Source organism: Desmodus rotundus, chromosome 2 (genome assembly GCF_022682495.2).
Source record: "Desmodus rotundus isolate HL8 chromosome 2, HLdesRot8A.1, whole genome shotgun sequence".
NCBI classification, from domain to species: Eukaryota; Metazoa; Chordata; class Mammalia; order Chiroptera; family Phyllostomidae; genus Desmodus; species Desmodus rotundus.
In genome coordinates this window covers 203,411,260-203,431,014 of record NC_071388.1, presented here as the reverse complement: position 1 = coordinate 203,431,014, position 19,755 = coordinate 203,411,260, and the positions used below count along the sequence as shown (strand labels likewise).

The 19,755-nt window shown below is 44.6% G+C and overlaps 1 protein-coding gene across 4 annotated transcripts in view; it reads right to left on the bottom strand.

Moving 5' to 3' along the window:
- CAB39 (calcium binding protein 39) overlaps positions 1 to 19,755 on the bottom strand; it is an 85,335-nt gene that overhangs the window by 9,471 nt on the left and 56,109 nt on the right. For all 4 annotated transcript variants that reach the window (XM_045197993.3, XM_024564291.4, XM_045197994.3 and 1 more), the window contains exons 3-5: positions 13,406 to 13,570; positions 11,198 to 11,316; positions 5,671 to 5,839 (exon numbers count right to left, since the gene is read on the bottom strand). In XM_045197993.3, coding sequence (XP_045053928.1) covers positions 5,671 to 5,839; positions 11,198 to 11,316; positions 13,406 to 13,570 — 453 coding nt within the window. The remainder of the gene's footprint in view (positions 1 to 5,670; positions 5,840 to 11,197; positions 11,317 to 13,405; positions 13,571 to 19,755) is intronic.

Below are 19,755 nucleotides of genomic sequence, written 5' to 3'. Positions count from 1 at the left end.
TCAAGTCTATTTTCACTAATCTCTGAATCCCCAGCACCTATGCAGTACCCAGCACATAGTAAGAGCTTAACATCTAATGAATGAATGAATGAACAGACAAAATCAGGGAACGTTTGAGAAAATGTCTCATCAAGCAAGGTTCAAAGTATGCTTTTAAGAAGGCTTCTAATTCCATCCCAAAGATTTACAGGTGTTTAAACTGCTGGATAGGATATATGTTATATGCCCACGAAAAACCTACCCAATTTATTCTAGATCCCCCTGAGGGATTAAAGAGGCCAAACCAGAAAACCTGGAGTTTATTTTGAGTACCTGAGGAGTAGCCTAAGAAATGCTACGAGGCTCCTGACCGCCCCCCCTTTCTCCATGTAGGGGAGGAGGAAACGGAGGGGTAGAACTGATGTTATCTCAGTGTTATCTTTGGGCCAGAGGTGAGGGAGAGAGAAACAAAGAGAACTTAAGTTAAGGGCACATACACCAAACATGCTTGTTAGGAGCACTTCCCTCCTTCTTGCATGCTGCGGTGGCCTGTTCATAGCGGTCTCCTGTGTACAGGAGCCTCACGGGCAGGGGCCTGTCTGTACGGGGCCCTGTGGAGACCCATACCTGGAGAGCAGTGCCCAACACGGCAGGCACGGAGACTCACTAAATGAACACACGAGTGAGTGAATAAAGGGATTAATGAGCTGGGATCTGCACTGAATGCCACGTCTACTTTTTTGTGGTAAATCACTCTAGAGCCCAGTGCTCGCTGTTGTCATAAGCTGACAACAGAGAAGGCCGGAGGGAGGTGTCTGAGAGACAGTGGCCCTCAGCTGGGGTTGGGTTCTTAGGAATAGGTAGGTAGAAAGTATCACTTTACAAAGCAAAGGTCCTAAGAGTGTTGTACAGCAGATCTGACTGCACGTCTGAGTAAGGGGCCTTTCTGCTCTGAGGCTCTATCTCAAGCAGGGGCAAGGGGCAAGAGGCTCATGGTTGGGCCACACAGGAAAAGAAGGACCACCAACATCTCCCCATCCAGGGCTGCCTACTTGTTATCACCTGGTTTAAAGAGATTGTGAAACTCAGAAGACCACTGCCAATCTCAGAATCAAATCCCAATGGCCTTGGGGTAGGAGAGATAGAGGGGTGCTCTGAGATTACTAAAGTAGGAGCTGAGCCCTGGGGCCCCACGAGACGAGAGCCCTTAGTTAATAAGGGCCAAGCCAGGGCAGGGCCTGGGGGGGACAGTCACACATCGGTAGGAACGGAGCAACTGCTGAGCGCCAGTGCAAAGAAAAAGGGCCGATACTAAGCTGGGAGATGAGGAGGTGTCTACCGAGAGATGAGGGGAACCCACCTTAGGAGCGGGGCCAACAGCTTGGGGCAGCTCAAACCAGGGCGTGAAGACAGAAACCAGCAGAACAGAGGATGAAGGGAAGTGGCCATGCAGTCAGTACCCGGTCAGCACCCTGCAGTTTACGGAGTTGCTGGCTGGCCGGCAGGTGGAGAACAGGATTGCTCGTCTCCCACCTGTCTAAATTCCAGTGCATCCAAGGCCCTGGTGTAACTTCGAGAAAGGTCAGGGCTCACATCCCAAGTCCAGCAGATTAAGCAGCCCACTTTTAGGATGGGTTGAATTTAAAAAGATGTCTAAAAATTATGTAAGTTTGGGCCCCAAATTTCACATGATAAATAAAGACAGCCCTGGAATCCCAGGGGAAGTGCTGCTAGGCCAGGGGCTGATTCTCACGGAGCCTTGGCAAGCTGTCTGGCCCACCTTCCTGCCTGATACTTAAGTGTATATGTCCAAGGACAAGAAACTCAATTCTTCTAATTGCACGGTTCCCCCTGGAGCTCTCAGAGTCAGCATGTTTGTCCTGTGCTGGAGCAAAGCCCATGCCCGGTTATTCCCAGGAACAGGTTAGCCCACTGTCTGAGGCCCCCACTGCACACACAGCAGTGCTCTCACGGCAGGTCCCCACAGTCTTCTCTTCTCCAGGCTAAATACGTCCAGTTCGTTCAACCACTCCTCGCATGACAGGTGCTGAGTCCCCCTCACCACCTAATGTCTCCTGAAGGTCACCTACTTGTCTGTGTGCCTCTTAAAGTGTTGTGCCTGGAACGGAACACGTGTGTGCTATTACCTGGTAAGCTGAGAGTGGGCCGAGACCACTGACAGCTCCTTAGGTCACACGCTGTATGGTCACATGTAGCTTGGGGCGGCACCATCAGACTGTTTAATTTTAATGGATGTATGCAGAATTTGTTTACTCATAGCGGGCTCTGTGGTCAGACTGCCTGGGTTCAAATTCTGGCTTCCCCATTTATTCTCTGACTTCACTCAACACTCCTAGGCTTCAGTGTCCTTATCTGTGCAGGAGATAACAACAGTACCTCCTTCACAGGGTTGTGTGAGTATGAGAAGCTACCTACATTTTAGTAATTATTACCTTAGTGTTAGCTATTACTACCATGTCTACTCCCCCCCATCCCATATTTACTCAACACGTAGTTGGGCCCTCAAGTGGAGACCCCAGCTACGTGTACTTAATTTCATGCCGTGGCACTCTGGCCTCTCCGGATCTTTAGGAAGCCTTATTTGAGGCTCACAGTTATTTGTTATCTTTCCCATCATCGCTATCACCTATGCATCTGGTAAGTGTGCCTTGTCACCCTTCATCTAAGTCATTAATAATGACCGACCTGCCTGGGTGGAGAGCCACCGGAAGTCTCTCCAGGGTGATGGCAATCCCTTTTCCAGCACCTTCTGGATGCAGCACCCAGGGAGTCTCAGAGCACTGCACTGAAACCCCACCTGGCTCATCCTTTCATTGCCTATGTGAAAACAGGCCTGTACAATGATTCAACATCTGGGATATGCTCGCTGTCAGGAAGGACTCCCAACAGTTGCTGCTCATAGCACAAGTACTGTGTGGGGCCGCAATAAGCTGGCATACTAGTATCAGACCCACGTTTCAGCAGAGGAAGACGCCCGTTAAGGCAGCAGCAGAGCTGGGAATTGTACCCAGGCAGCCACGCCCTTAAGCCCCTGGTCTTCTGGCATCAACGAGATTAGTATGACTGAACTTACTCTTAGTGAATCCATGCTGGCTGTGGGTACTCGGTTTCCTTTCCAAAATGCTCAGATATCATCTCTTTAGAAATACTTTCTAGAACCTTACACAGGCATAACATCAAGCTCCAAGCTCCACCAGCCTCTCTGGGGAATCTACCTTCTTTTACTCTGGAAAATTGGAAATATATTTGTTGGCCTTCTGATGCCCCTCCCAATCTTCTAATTCCTTAAAAAAAAGAATCACTAACAAATATTTGGTCACTGATTTAACTATCTCAGTACCGTTCACTCAACCTACAAAACTTGGGACACATTTAGAACAGGTAGTTTTAATTTCCTTCTAAGACGCGGCCCACTTCCAGGGGACTTAAATCCAGGGTTAAGGATGAGCAGCATTTGTCTGAGAGTTTTTGCTTGCAGACTGCCTCTCCTGGGCAAGTTGCTTTGATAACAAAGGACAGCATGAGCCACAGATCTGTTCTCCTTTTCCTTATAAAATACCCTCTGCCAAGAGGGCACCAGTGAAGCAGGAGGCAGGCTGCTACCCTCCCCGCTGCCAGCACCTGTTGGGTGAGGCAGACACAGCTCCCGCTGGTCTTCCCGCTTCACCGACTGGGGGGTTTCCTCAGGCTGTGTGTGTAGGGGGGCTTCAGTCTGTGTGCTAGGCTGTGGCCGTCGCTATTGTCTTGGGTTTGGCCTCTCGTCCATTTTGCTTACAGGAGGGCTCCCTCTAATCAGCTCGCCACTTTCCACGCTCTCAGGAGCAGCTGAGACGTGGAATCCCCACCAGCTTCTCAGCGCTCTCCCTTCTCGAGCTCGTCCTTAGACTCCTACAAGGTTCTGAAGTTTCCCCACTTCAGGTAGAGACCACCGCCTGCTGTGCCCAACCTTGCCCTCTGTGGCTTCCGAGACCTGACAGGGTTGCTGTTCCCACAGTGATTCCATCACCTCGGTGTGAATTTAATTCAGAGAAGCAATCCTAACTGAGGTGACATTATCAGCAACGCCAATCAAGACTCTGTCAGATACTGGGACTCACATTTCTGGCATACAGTCAGCACACCTATCTCACCTGTTGGTCACTTTTGCCACCTGTGCCAAGAGCACGTGAGTCATGTCTTCCTTGGTTGAGCGGTCTGGCTGCACTCTCCCACGCCTCTGCCCCTCTCTGCCCCTCCCTCTCCCTCCTGCTCCCAGAGTTGCCACTCTTGGGCCCATGGCTTTCTTTCCACATAGGAATATCTTCTCTTCTTGATACATGGTGCTGCTACACCTCCCTTCATAACGGGTCTGCGGCTGCTGAATGGGGCACCCCCTTCCTCCTAAGCCACCTTGGTCCTACGCCACCAGGGGCAGTGATACCTAATACATCAAATGTACTGTTCTGTTGTAATCCTAAATTCACTTCATCTGGCTTTGTACATTGACACGTAAATATCTGAGGTCTGACCTAAAGCTTCTGACATCCTCTTTAATGGTTTCAGGGACATGAATCTCTGGGCACCTCTCACACTAGTATTTTATTCTTATTCAATGTGAAACCCTGAAGGGCAGATCACCAGGCTTTCATCCTACTTTAAGGGTGTTCATTTGCTCTGAGGGACATATTTTACCCAGAAACCAAGGCCTGTGCTCACCTCAGGGGCTCTTTATAATAATAAAAAAGCCCTTATAAGAAAACTGGCCACTTCTCATTGTTACAGTGTTCATGGTTTCTGAGCACAGCAGCCTGTAGGTTAGTATACTGAACTCTGATTATATTAAAATAACAGTCTAAATATTCACTTACAAGGTGACATGGTTACATAAGGGAATGCAACACAGAAAGTCTTGCTCTTATTGTGAAAACCATTAATAAAGATTACTATTTTATTTATATACCTTACACAGCACAGAACCCTGCAATTCACAACGAAAATGTGCATGCAGTGTAGCGGTCCCCTACCACATGTATATTGCAGTTGGACAAATCACAACAGGGAGGTAAGGTGGACGGGTGAGGGAGGCTGCACAGTAACCTGAACAGTGCAGGTGGTTCTGCCTCCCCCCACCCTCTGCACTGAATTAACAAGCTCTGGCATGAGCATGAGGTGGGAGGGGTAAGTCCCCTGTTCTCCGAGGCCTGAGCAGAAAGCAGCAAGCTACTTCACCTGGTGCTTAACCAGAGAGACTGCAACCGTATGTCCAACCCAGGAGGAAGCCCTGGTTGCTACAGCTATATACTGTGCTTGATGGGTAACTTAACAGAAAAAGATACTTCTGTCTTTTAGAAAGACAAAAAAGATAGAATCTACCTTTTCCACCCTTTTAAAGCTATGACTCTATTCATATATGTAAGTCACAGAGATGTATATGGGGGAGGGGCAAAAGCAGGTTTACAGTTGTTCATATGGAAAATAATAATTAATAAATAATAATAATACAAGAATAAACTGTTTCATGTACTCACTAAAGTAAACCTACTTTTTCCCCACGCTGTATATAAACTGTCTTCTTTCTTCCCGCTAGGGGGCAGCAGTGTATAGGCTAGGACAGTAGAGGTTTAGGGACCAGCACACGTGGTAAAGCTGACTTGTAAGCATATGTAAAATTCTCTGGTTTTTATATGTTACCTTGAATGTGGCAAATGCATCTGAAGCTATGTCAAATGTTGACATTTCAACATATCGGAAGAAATCATAAAACTGTTCTGACCACAGAATGATTTTTGCAAGTGGTTCATGTCTGATGCACTCTCGTAACATTATTCCACAATTTAGAGCTATTTCTGGAGATTCATACCTGCAAAAAGAAAAAAAAACAAACGTGACTACTCTTTTAAAACTCCAACACCGAACAGTTCAGTTTCAGAACAGGAAGTGTCAATGTGTCCTACCCTGGGGAGCACAGCAGGTGGCATGCGGGGCCTCTCCCAGAGCAGGGGATGTGCTCAGGTGAATTTCCTCTTTAGGTAGGGCACACACACACCAGCGGGTGGTGACTGCTTCGACCCAAAGAAAAGTCACAGGCCGAGAGTGATCGTGTGCCTAAAAATTCATTATTTAAGCTAAAACCTTTGAAGAGAAGTATTTAGAGCCACACCTCCCAACAGGGATTAGTTTTACATGTGGAATGCTCTCAACACTTTAGAAAACCCCAAAGCTGAATCAAAAAACGATGTGAAACAAGTAAGTTTCCTAAATCCATAGTATCTGAACAGCTCGATCCCACATACAGCATTTACATTTCACTGTTTCAGTTCAATACTCAAAGCAGTCCTCTCAAGACCCTGAGCAACACCGAAGCCCTACAGACCTGGAAGGCTGGTCCTGAGATGTCACAGCCAAGGAGAGCCCTCAGGACACTCTCAGGGGCACAGGGATTCCCCAGGCAGCCCTCCTCCACACCCACCTCAGCGGCTCTCGTGTCTCCCTTCCCCAGGCTCAGAAAGGTCACCTCATTTTCCCTCAGCCCAGCAGCCTTTTCCCTGCTGCTTTGCACCAAGCCCCTCGGACCGGCCCTGGCTCTGCCTCTGCCGTCCTGCTCCAACACACTGCCCTCTTCCCCCACCTCCTTTCAAGCTGCACGCACGGGTTCAGTGTCTTTCCCACTCACTCAGTCTCCTCCAGTCTCTCGAAATCTCAAATCCCATTCCCCAACATTCTACTAGCAAAGACCTCTCTTGGACAATTCAGCCTTTTCTCCTAACAGATTCTACCACCTAGGGTCCTGCCAGCGCTGGCCTTTGCATCTCTCTCTCAAAGAAAAAAACCCCCAGTTCTCCTTTCTACCTCTCTGACTGTTCTCATTTTCTATCTGGCTGAGGTCTCTGCTCAATTTCTGCCCGCTGCTAGTGAACGCCCATACAATCTCCCGGCTGCCGCCACAACCCCTCCTTGTCCCCTGCTCAGGTCCACACCTGAGCTATGCTTGGGTACTTTCTGTTGTCTCTGGACTTCAGTTAAAGGTGTGCCATAAACTCCACATGTCTAAAATCCAATCTCATCTCCTCTACGACACAGGCCGCCACCCCAGCCTCTTTGTCTCTGAGCTGGCACCACTGTTCTGCCTCAGACAGACAGGTCTGAGAAATTTCTGCGATGACAGAACTGGTTTCTATCTGCGCTGTCCATGATGGTAGCTACTGCCACAGGTGGCCACCGAGCACTAGCAATTTGGCTAAAATAACTAAGGGATTAAATTTTAAATGTTACCTAGTTTAAATTAATTTGAAATTAAATAATTACATAAATAATTACATGTGGTTAGTAGGTGCTGTATGGGACAGCACAATTCCAATCTCACCCTCTGTCTGCTCCTAACCTCTCCATCTCCAAGGCACCAGTCCTTTTTGAATGCTTCCTGGGGCTCTCTCAGTTTTAGTCCCTGTTTCTGCTCCCACTGCTGCACTAATTCAACCTAGAGCAACGCAGTGCCCCTACCCAGCTCTGTGTTACCACAACTACCCAGCACATGAGTGTATCAACAGCACTTCCAGCCTAGGCGTTTACAATGATTTCTTCTCACTAATCAAATAAAGACGAGGGTAAGACAGTTTGGTTCAACAAGTTGGACAGGTTTTGATGGTGGTTAGTCAAGCTTATCTTACACGATTAAACCATAAACCAATGATTACAAGGCAAACAGTTATGCTGTACAACCTGTTAGCACTAGAGTGGAGAGCGCATTAACATTTAAATCGCCAGAGCAAACAGTGCCTCCAGATGCAGTCTAGCACCAGCAACAAGAGTCTCCGCAAATGCAAACCAATGGGGGGCAGCGCGATTCCCCAAGTATCTGCCATCGAAGCACTTAGGAAGAGCGGGAGGTCACTCGGTATGAAGGACAGAAACCTTAAAAGGTAGTTCACAGGGCTCCTTGAAGAAATGGCTATTTGCAGGTCTGAGGAAGGAACCCACACAAAATGAACAAGGGGACATCCTGTGCCAGAGAGCACCGGACCGATCAAAGACTAATGGGGCGTGGCTGAGAGGACAGAGGGGCTCCCAATGGCCCAAGGTGGGCAGTTTGGACATAAAATTTGAACATGATAGCTGGAATGGACTGAAGCATATTAAATATATTTTAAAAAACCCAAATCCTTAGTTTTTTATAGATGCCAGGGATGCATGTGCGCAGAGCGAAGTCCATGTGAGGCCACAGCAAGAAGGCGGACGGACATCTGCAAGCCACGGAGAGCAGCCTCAGAAGAAACCAACCTGCCGACGCCCTCAGGGTCTCGGACTTTCTGTGATCCAGGACTGAGAAAATAAACGTCTGTTTTTAAGCTACCCAGTCCGTGGTATTTTGCCACGGCTTCCCTACCAGCTACATGCTTCCAGTGCGTGGTCTGTGTAAACTCGGGTTTCCTTATCCGCCTGAGACCCCGTTCCCTTGTGTGCAGAATGAGGGTATTCACAGACTTAACCACACACTCCAAGGATGGAATGCAGTTTTCACTATCACAGAGCCTGCCTCAGAGTAGGAGCTAAATGTTAGCTAGTATTACTATTGCTCTAATTATAATAATGATCATTACTATTGTTGTTATTAGTGTCTCCAGAGGGACAGTTACCAGGTTTTTTCTCTATATGATTGAAAAGTCAGCAATATTGTTACATACCCAAAATTTGTATCTTTCTGTAATCACAAGCCTGCTTTTAAAAAAATCCTCACCACCTGTTTTTTATTTTCTTTTTTTAAATCTTCACTTGAGAAGATTAAAACAAATTTTCATTGCTTTTAGAGAGAGAGGACGGGAGAGAGAAGAATTCCAATGCAAGAGAGAAGCACTGCACGGCTGCCTCCCGATCACATGCACCCAGACTGGGGAACAAGCCCGCAACTCAGGCACATGCCCTGACTGGGAATGGAGCCCTCGACCCTTCGGTCACGGGTTTCATCCACTGAGCCCTGCTGGCCAGGGCCACCAGTCTGTTTTTATAGCTTAGGAAATCTTTTAAAAGATTTTTGGGGTCTGGTAAGAAGGCTTGAATAAAAAACCCAAAACAAAAATCTATGACTATGAAACATCAAAAAACAAACAAAAAACCCCTTGAGTTCATAATGACCTGATCACCAATTTAAGGGAATAGAGGATAAAGAACATGTAAGTGGAATTATAGAGATGCATATCTAAAATACGTGATACACACGTGATCCACACGCACACACAAATGATCCAGTTGCTTCAACAAATAAATGCCATATTTTTAAAAAGGGGGCCAGAACTAGTATAGATTAAAAGAGAGTGAAGAATCATATCAACTGCCCTGGCCGGGTAGTCAGTTGGTCAGAATGTGGACCTGATATACCAAGGTTACGGGTTTGATCCCTGGTCAGGGCACATACAAGAATCAACCGCTGAATGCAAAATAAGTGGACCAACAAAGCAATGTTGTTTTCCTCTCTCTCTAAAATCAATACATAAAAATTTAAAAAAAAGAATCACATCAACCAAATTTAGTGTTTGGGCTTTGTTTGGAACCTGATTTAAACCAAAAAATGACCTTTTTTTGGTGAAAATCAAGGAAATCTGAACATAGAACATTAGCTAGTGCTAGGTCTGTAAATGGTATTGTGGACGCATCATCTACTTACTAGGGATGCAAACCGAAGTGACACTGTGTGAAGAGGAGAAAGGGGGAACAGATGAAACGAGAACGACTCCGTGGAATAATAACCAGTGAAGCTGGGGGATGGGCAGGAGAGGGTTTGTTGTATCACCCTCTCCAGTCTGACATACCCATGCACAGGAGAGGTTACAAAGGGTGGGGGGATGGGTTCTGTTGGGTCCCAGTACCAACATCATTGTCCATGCATCTCCTCCCCTGTCCAGCTCAAGTTTTTCTGCTCTGGCTGGCTCAGATGGATGGATGAACGAGACCTTTAAACTTTCTCTTCAAATTGTATCTTCATATTGTTACTTACACGATGTTTAACAAGGTTCTTATCATACCCCTGGCTACTCTAAAGTGAAAATGTAGGCAGAAGTAACTATTTTGTAGATTTTAATAATGATGGCTTTCTATGCAAAAGGAATTATTGGCTTTAAAAATACACAAAGGCTCTTGTAAGTTGCTTGCAGAACACCAAAATTTCAGACTACTTCCTTCATGTTACACACACAAGTCTTGGGTTGACACAACAGCAAAAAATGAGATGCCAGTAGCTCTGTATGGCAACATCTGAAGAAGCAACACAGATAGTCAGCAACAGAAAAAAGGAAACAGAATGCTGGCACCCAACACACGCACTGACTCATGCTCTGTCTAAGCAAGTCTGAACTTGGGGCAAGCGTTAAACCAGAGACAGGAATCAGAGTGAGGCAAGCTGTGAAGTTAGGGGCAGGGGAGCAAGCTGATCCACACCGACAGTCATGCCAGTAAAAGGTCTGGCCACCAATCTGATAGAACACCACCAGTGTGGGGACACATGATGCACACCATGGCCAGAGGGGACAGACCACTCTGGTGGGGAACAACAGGAGGTTACCTTGCCAACCAGGGAGGCTCAGTGATGAGAAAGAGGATTTGTTTTGTTTTGTAGTTTAAGTACTTAGGCTTTTTAAATTTTTTTTTTAAACTGACGAACTATCCAAACATAAATGCCCGCTTAGTCTGGCAATAATTCTAGGAAGTTGCACTCAATTACCAGACTGAGTTGGCTAGACAGTGGGTACACAGGTAAAAAAGCAAAGGGTGCTACTTCATGGACAAGTTCTTTGCAGACTGACCACAGTGAAGCTACATAACATCCATGCTCCATTTACTAGGCAGCTTTTGCTGCCTGACACTGTGCGTGTCTACCCAAAGATGTCTTTAAATATGCGATTAACTGACTTCCATACCCTTGAACTTTTTAAATCATAGATAACAGAAATAAGACCACAGAGGACTTTCTTCTTCAATCACGTAGGACTTAAAAATGTAACGGCTTATGATTCACCTACCTTTATACTTGCATGGGCATTTTCAAATTCAATTGAGCTCACAGGCTGAATTTTAAGGAGGGAAATTTGTTCAAGAGCTACCAAAAAATGAGCCAAGTGAACCATACATAGAGAATGCTTCCCCATATTCAATATGCTGTTTTTCTCCAAGACCATCTTTCCTTTTTATTTTTCAACTGAGAATATAAATTTTATTACATTGTACATACCCTTTCAATAACATGAACAAAATATTCTGTTGGGTGCAGATGTATTCAACAGTAGGAGTCCTTGTACCAATTTGTCTTCTGAGAATATTGTTGAAAATTTGAGCCACATCTTTTTTGCCCTATTAGGAATACAATCATTAAAATACTTCCTGACTAACCATCAAAAAGCCCATCCACCCTCCCAGTTAAACTTAAATCAAGGCATTGCATATTTATAATTATGACCAAATATATGAGCTTAAAACATTTAGACATTAAATTTTCTTATTTTATTTCTTTATAATTTTAATACTATTTTAACCCAAGTAGTGTATTGACAAAGTGAAATCTCACTACATACAGTTTCAGCCATTTCCAACTCTCAGAATCATGCTGACTCAGATATGAAGAACAAAACCTTGCTATATGTTCACAACGTTCAGAGACCTGATTCCCACCCAAATGGAACAGGCAGCCTAAACAGGATGCCTGTGCTATAAACACTATACATACTCTTCTCTTACAGTGATGGAAGGAGAAACTGTATGCTACTAATGATAAAAATGAAATAACTGCATAAGAAGCCGAGCTTCAATGGTTAAGTAGATACATGCCCTGATTCAACTAGGCCTACTTGGGAAAGACTTTATATACATTAATAATGAAGGTGCCAGGCATCCCATGATGCAGTTCAGATCAGAATTACGCCACTATATTTGACTAAACAAAATAGATGGACATTACCACTCTACAGCGAACCTTACAAACTTCCTAAGAAAGTAACAATTGCAGCGTTGGATGCCAAGGGATGCTTCAGAACGGCTACTTGTTCATAGGCTGACAGACCTTACAATCGCTTTCCATCATCAGGGACCATCCTAGGGCCCATGCTGGTCAGGAGTTGTTAACAGCAATCTAAGAACCCATCTCAAGGGTGTATACTTCTTTCAAATGTGTGTCTCTGAAGTGCCAAATGAACATTAACTTCAGTGACCAGGCTGGGGATGGGATGGGTGGACAAAGGAGAAGGAACTGGATGCCCAGCGCATCCCCAACATTGCAGAGAAAATAAAACTGTTGTTGTTGCAATCTGATACCCTATTAAAAACAGATGAAATCAGCTATATAAATGGAAATAGTTCTACTTGTTCTACAGGGCAGAAGTACATTTTTATTCTCTTCTATCATCAATGTTATATTTGAGTAAACTATGAACCCCACCCTCAAATCCCTCTCCAAAACTGAACCGGGCACTACACCTGCCATTTCCCCCCTGGTTTTTCATGTGCCTGCACATACATTCAGTCACTGAGGATGACAGACCCTGGGGCTCACAGCAAAGCACACCCATAATAAAGACTCAAAGGATCTTGACCATGCCGGAGCCCCTCATTAGCATATGTGTATTTACTTCTTAGACAGGTATCAAGGGCCATTATTCTCACTGTTACACTAACTAACTATTTAACACGGCCGATCTGGCTGCATAAGCTTGGGAAACGATCTCATATGCCTCCCCATCTCATATACGGGCAGGAGATGCAAATGGGCAAAGTAGGCCCTAAGGCAGAAAAGCAGGCTGGGCTGGCTGCCACACACCCAACTGTGATCTCCTGTGTCAGCTGGGAGACCATGTAGGACTATAGGCCGAATGTTACCAGAGTCAACATTTTCCAGAGAAGCCAGAAGTTCAAATTTGTGTATAAAATATCCTACTATGGAAATGACACCCTAATTTAAACATTTATAAGCAGTGTCAAGCAGAACACATATGATCTCTGCTGTAATGCGTTCTCAATAGGTAAAAACAAAAAACAAACAAAAAAGCCTGCATGTTCTTGGAGATGTCATCTACCTCTAACACTCTAACATTCTATGGCATCTTTAGAGTGTTTATTCCTTGAGAACCAAAGACCAGTGAGTTATGTAAAATAGCATCTGTTTATTAAATACAACCTAAATGGGAGGAGGACATGACGAGCACCTAAGGAACTTCCACGTATGACGTGGTAAAAGAAGGGGAGAAGACCTGGCCCAAGCCTGGGACACTCTGAGCTCCTGCCCTGGCTCTGCTAATGAGCAGGAAGCCTAGCCTGGGCATGCTTACAGGTCTGCCACCCCTGAGCCAAGAGCTGGGCAGAATCTTCAGCTGTTCCAAGGGAGAGCACACATAGAAAAGGAGTATGAATAGGGTGCTGTTGGTGAAAACTAAGAAAACTGATTCGTTACCTCAAAGTCAATGAGCTGCAGGTCTGCTACCAGGGTGCTCAGGAGCCCACTATTATACAGCTCTTGAGCGAGCTGTGCCACTGCTTCCGTCTGCGGCTCTTTTTCATTTGTGCCATAGAGAATTTCTTTCATGGCAACCAGATTTTTGGAAACTTCTTCTGTGGCCTGATTTTGGGGGAGGGGAGAAAAACAAGTCATTTTAACAAACATATAACACAACACCTGTATCTGTTAAATACCTTTGCTATGTATTATAAACCCATGGGCCTGTGTACAAGACACAAAGGCGGACAAGCCCCAAAGCTGCCCTCAGGAGCTAACAATGTGCGTGTGAGTGCACACACACACACACACACACACACACGAACCAACACACGTGCTTGGCAAGGAAGACAGCAGATTCCCAACATATGCACCCGAACCCTGGAAATAATATGATGATAGAAACAGAACAGGGAGGAAAGGTTCAATTCTGCATCAGGCAGGAGGAAAACAACATGGAAGAGGCACCTGAGCTGACCCACAGACCGGAGACACTGAGAAGCAAGAAGTGGGGGAGGAGGATTGAGGAGCAAGAACTGGCAAAAGCCAGCAGTGAGGGGGAGGGAGAAGTACAGGGTCTGTTAAAAAAAGGTGTGGAGGGAACAAGGCAGTGATGGCAGAAAATGAAGCACAAAGAGGCTTTGAATGCAAAGGTAAAATGTCAGCGATAAATAAAATGTCACCAAAGAGCTTCCACTTCTGGCCAAGATATGGAGGAACTGGGCCAGATTTTACCTTTCCCCATGAAAAACAGGCTAAAGAATAGAAGAACATTATGAAAGAACATATCTTAAACACTGAACTTCAGACAGCATAGGACAGTGATCCCTGAGAGAAGGGAACACATGAAATGAACCTCCAACTGCCCCAGCCCCGGGCCTGGGGAGGGAAGCGAAGCCAGGCAGAAGAGGTGGCCTTCGTGAGCTGGGCTGAGCTGACAGAGCTGGGCGTCTGCGAGGCCAAGGGGACCAGACTTTGCAGCAGGGTGGAGCGCCAGGGAGGACAGAACTACAGGGAGGCCAGGGAGCAGGGGCTCACACAGGCTGGACACGGCTCCTGTCCCCACCAACCTGAGGAAAAGCTCGGTTCAAGGGTATAGAGCAGAGATTTCACAGGGCTTTATCTCAGTCAATAACGAGGAGAAAAAGCAATCAACAGAAACAGCCCTGCAAGTGACACAGGTGATAGAATTAATAAACAAGGACATTAGAAGTTACTGTAACTACAGTCAGCATGTTCCGGAAAAAATGAACAGGTTAAGTAAAGGTATGAAAAACATCTTTTAAAAAAAGACCCAAATCAATACCTAGAAATAAAACTACAATGCCTGAAATAAAAATTACACTGGATAAAATTAACACCAGATTAGACACCGCTGAAGAAATAGTAAATATAAAGACAGAGCAATAGAAACCATCTAAAATGAAACCCAGAGAGAGGGGAAAAAGCATGCTGGTGAATTAGAGGGTGACTCAGGGAAAGCAGTCTAATCTGTGTGAGACTAGATTGGGGGTGGGGTGGGGTGGGGGGGGGTGGAAGCGGGCGGGGCAGGTAAAATAAACAAAGACATAATGGCTAAAAATTTACCAAATTTGATGAAAACAATAATCCCATGGAGCCAATAAATTAAAAAACTAAGAATAAGAAATAGAAAGAAAACTACTTCAAGGCATGGAATAATAAAATTGTTTTATTCAGTGAAGAAAAAAATTTAAAAGCAACCAGAGGGTAAAAATCATTAGCAAAAATATCAAAGAATTACAACAGACTTCTTGATAAAAATGAAGTCAAAAATAATAGAGGAACATCATTTAAGTCAGGGAAAAAGACAAAGTAAGCCGTCCTCTGCGAATTCTATTCCTAGTGAAAAGATCGTTCCAAAAACAGAGCTGAAGAAAGAGCTGCTGAGACACAGAAAAGCTGGGAGATTTTGCCACCAGGAGACCCGTACTATTGGAAATTGCTTAAGGAAGTCCTACAGGCAGAAGGAAAACAATTCAAGATGAAAATCTGCACACACACAATGAGGGGCACTGAGGCAGCCAAGTGGGTAAATATAAACAACTTCCCCCTCATCATTAAGAAAGTCTTTAAAGACATTTGGCTATTTAAAGCATAAACAACTATGTATTCTGAGCTTATGACACATGTAGAACAAAAATATGTGACAACCACAATTCAAAGGTGGGTGGGTAATGGAATGTAGTAAGGTTCTTATACAGGCAGCAGAATGATATTTCTGAGACTGCAGTAAGTTAAAGTTATATACTGTAAGTCCTAAAGGGACCACTAAAAAAACAAAACAAGACTTATAGCTAATAACAGAGGAGATTCAAGTAGGGCACTAAAGACATGTGGAAAACATAAAGGCTACAAAAAGCTACATAAACCGAAGTGTTTGAACAGAAATCTCCTCCAAGGAGATTAGTTAGCACAGATTGACAGGACATAAGCATTTCACGGCACCTGCAGAATCAATCACCTGGTCCCATGATGCTCCCTGCCACAACCTTCTATCCTCCTTACTACACTGTCACCTGCTTCACCTTAGACAGTTGTAGGGTCTGCAGGGTTTGCAGAGTTGAGCACCAGGGAGCTGCCAGAGTATTTCTTGAGACAAACATTCCTCACTCTAGCGTCTGCTAGCCTGGGGCTGCACTGCACATCCGCAGTGTCCTAACTTCTCTTCCACAGAAAAGCTCCCCTTTGAAGGCAGGTTGCCCAGCTTCCCTAAATAGTCTCCTCCAGGAAACCTCTCAGCTTCTTCACCATCCTCCCGAGAAAGATAGGACTCATGGTCCAACCCTATTCAAAGTGGAATGATGCAGAAGACATCAGACCCCACTTTCCTACCAATGTCCCAAATGCTAAAGTAGCCCAAGGCTATCTAAGAATTTTTGCAATTATATCATATAACTCATTTAAAGCCAGATCTTTGAATGACAGTGCAATGAAGGCTTTAACTCGCCCCACTATTTAATTTAATCTCACCAACAGCCCATCATTCCACACGGTGGAGGTATTTCTGGATTTGGAAGGACATCCATCATACCAGCTATCACTCTCCCGTCTGTATCATCTGAAAATCTTATAGGGATGCTTCCCATGGCCTCAATCATTAGCCAAAATGCTAAAAGGAAACAACCATGAAGGGAGTCTATCATTACGCCTCTGAGTCACCACGTTCTTTTCAGTAACCATCTACTGACTAAAAATCCTTGGGCACGGCTGCTCAACCACTTGGACATTACACCTATTTCCAAATCATGTTCAAGTGACTTTTGCTTAAATACTTTGGTCAAATAAGAGTATCTATTTCTTCCATGTTTCCTGAGCATAAGAAAATGAAATGAAGCCAATTTGGGAAGACCTTTTTACTAAGCCTATGCTGAGTTCTACTGACTATTACTTTCTATTCTAAGTGCTTACAAACCATCCTCCTAATATAATAATCCCAGTACGAAACTCCAATCAGCATCAATGTTAAAGTGCCCGACTGCACTTTTTCTGGTCCAGTAGATAAAATTGTTTATCAACAGTAAATGTTCCCTTAAAATCTAATTACATGGGTTGCTTTTTCAATTTCATTTTATTACTTTCATTCTTAAGATGATTCTCTTCGACAGGGAAGAATCTGACATCTAGTAGGTTTTCTGAGTCTACTGTCGATTTTATGCCCATGAACCTAAGCAGTAGGCCTCAGCCCCCTTTGCTTCTTTGGTTACATCAAAGTTGAGGCTCATAGTAATCCTTCAATGCCCAGTTTATATTCTTCTTTGAAATAACGATATGATTTTAAATCTGAATTGAGACCACACTCTGCTCTCTTCTGATAGCAAAAGATGAATAAGGAGGCGGGGAAGGTGACGGTGATAGCTAAAGGGTATGGGGTTTCTTTTCGAGGTGATGAAATGTTCTAAAATTGACTGTGGTTATGGTTGCACATTACCTGCAAGTCAACGGAAAAACCACTGAGTTATATACACTTTAAATGGGTGAACTATATGAGGTATGTCTCAATAAGGCTGTTTAAAAAAGCAGGGGGGAGAGAAGGAAATAAAAAGCTAACTATGGTAATTCTGAGATGAAAAGCCACCTGGATTCAAATGCAAAGCCCTCTTCTTCCCTTTTGGAAGATGAACTGTCACCTATATTACAGGTGGGGAGGAACCCGAATTGAATTCCCTCATCTGCTAACTATTATCTTTATCTACCCACATTGATCCTCCCTGCTTCTGGCCTCCAGCCATCTCCTGCTTGCTCAGGAACTTACCCTGTCTGTTATATCTCATCTTCTAATACAGTCAACTCCCCTCCCCTTGATTTTTTCCCCATCAGTTTTAAATATGATCAAGACTCCCATGAACAACATTAAAAAAAATTCTCCCTTGACTCCATAACCCTCTCCCAGCCACTGCCCACCAGAATCAAACCTCTCAAAACATCTGCCTGCAACCTGGCTGGTGTGGCTCAGTGCATTGAGTGCAGGCCCACAAACCAAGAGGTCGCAGGTTCGATTCCCAGTCAGAGCACATGCCTAGGATGTGGGCCAGGCCCACAGCTGGGGGCACGTGAGAGGCAATGGATCACTGTATCTCTCAAACACTGATGTTTCTCTCCTGCTCTTTCTCCCTCTCTTCCCCCTCTCTAAAGGTAAATTAAAAATCTTAAAAAAAAAGGTGAGATCTCCATTACCAAAAACCCCAAACCAAAACAATAACAACAACAACAACAAAAATACATCTGCCTGGGTTTGCTTTAGTCCCCATCTCTTTCCCAGCCACTCTTCAGCCCAGTCACATGTGGCTTCTACACCTAGTACTTTACAGTGTTCAGCCGATCACCAATGAACTGCCTGCCATTAAACACCATTTTCAGCCTTCACTCCATGTGAGCTCTTGGCAGCACTGTAGTTGTGGATTATACCTTTCTTTTAAAGCCGCTCCTCCCTTGTCCTCTGCTACTCACCACCCCCCAATCTTTTCCTTCCTGTTTTCCTGGGTGCTCCTCCTGTCTCCCTTCTGGCTCATCCTCCCAGAGGAGGCCATTTAAATATTGGGAATTCCTCAAGACAGGGCAAAGGCCCTCTTCTCAGTCTCGTATCTCTCCCTAGGTGATCTCACCCACACCCACAGCTTTAATTAATATGTCAGTGCAGATGCCTCACTGATCCCTATCTCTAATCCAGCTCTCTCACAGTACATTCAGCCTCCTCACCACGTCTCCACCTGGATGTCTCAAGGTACCTTGAATCTAACACATCTCAAATAACTCATGTTCTTGTTCCAATGCCGGGTACTCTTCCCTTGTTCCCTATTTCAGGAGCGATACCACTACTGATGCTCATATATTGGGTTGGCCAAAATGTTTTTTCCAAAAGATGGCTCTAATAGTGCTTAACTGTCTTTAACTTCATTTGAAACAATTTTGTTAGATTGTACTGAGAGCTGTCCTATCAATGTGCATTAAAAAAAAATAAAACAAAATATTGCCCTGGCTGGTGTGACTCAGTGGATTGAGCAGCAGCCTGCAAACTGTGAGGTCGCCAGTTCGCTTCTCGGTCAGGGAACAGGCCTATGTGTGTGGGCCAGGTCCCCAGTTCGGGGTGTAAGAGAGGCAGCCGATCCGGGTTTCTCTTGCACATCCATGATGTTTCTCTCCCTCTCCCCATCCATTCCCCTCTTTCTAAAAGTAAATAAAATCTTTAAAAAAAATCAAATTTGGTGAATTTGTGTGTAGCCATTTTAATATTAAAAATGGAAGAAAATATGCAAAATTTTCAGTATATTATGCTTTATTATTTTAAGAAACATAAAAATATAACTGAAACACACAAAAAAAGATTTGTGCAGTGTATGGAGAAGGGGCTCTGACTGATGGAATGTGTCAAAAGTGGTTTGCGAAGTTTCATGCTGGAGATTTCTCAATGGATGATGCTCCACTGTTGGGTAGACCAGTTGAAGCTGATAGCGATCCAACCAAGACATTAATTGAGAACAATCAATATTCTACCATGTGGGAGAAGCTGACACACTCAAAATATACAAGCCAATAAAGTTATTGGTGAAAATGAAAAATGTGTCTTTTATTTTACAGGAAAAACCATATGGATGCTTTGCCCAACCCAACATATGTCAGAAACTTTGGAATTATCCTTAATTCTTCTTCACCCTGCCCCAATATCCAATTCATTACCAAATCTCTGAAATCCATGCATTTATCCCCTGCCCCCACCAACATCACTACCTAAGTCAGAGTCGTCGTAAGTACTACTTACCTGGTCTACTAAGGAGGCTACTGACTGTCTC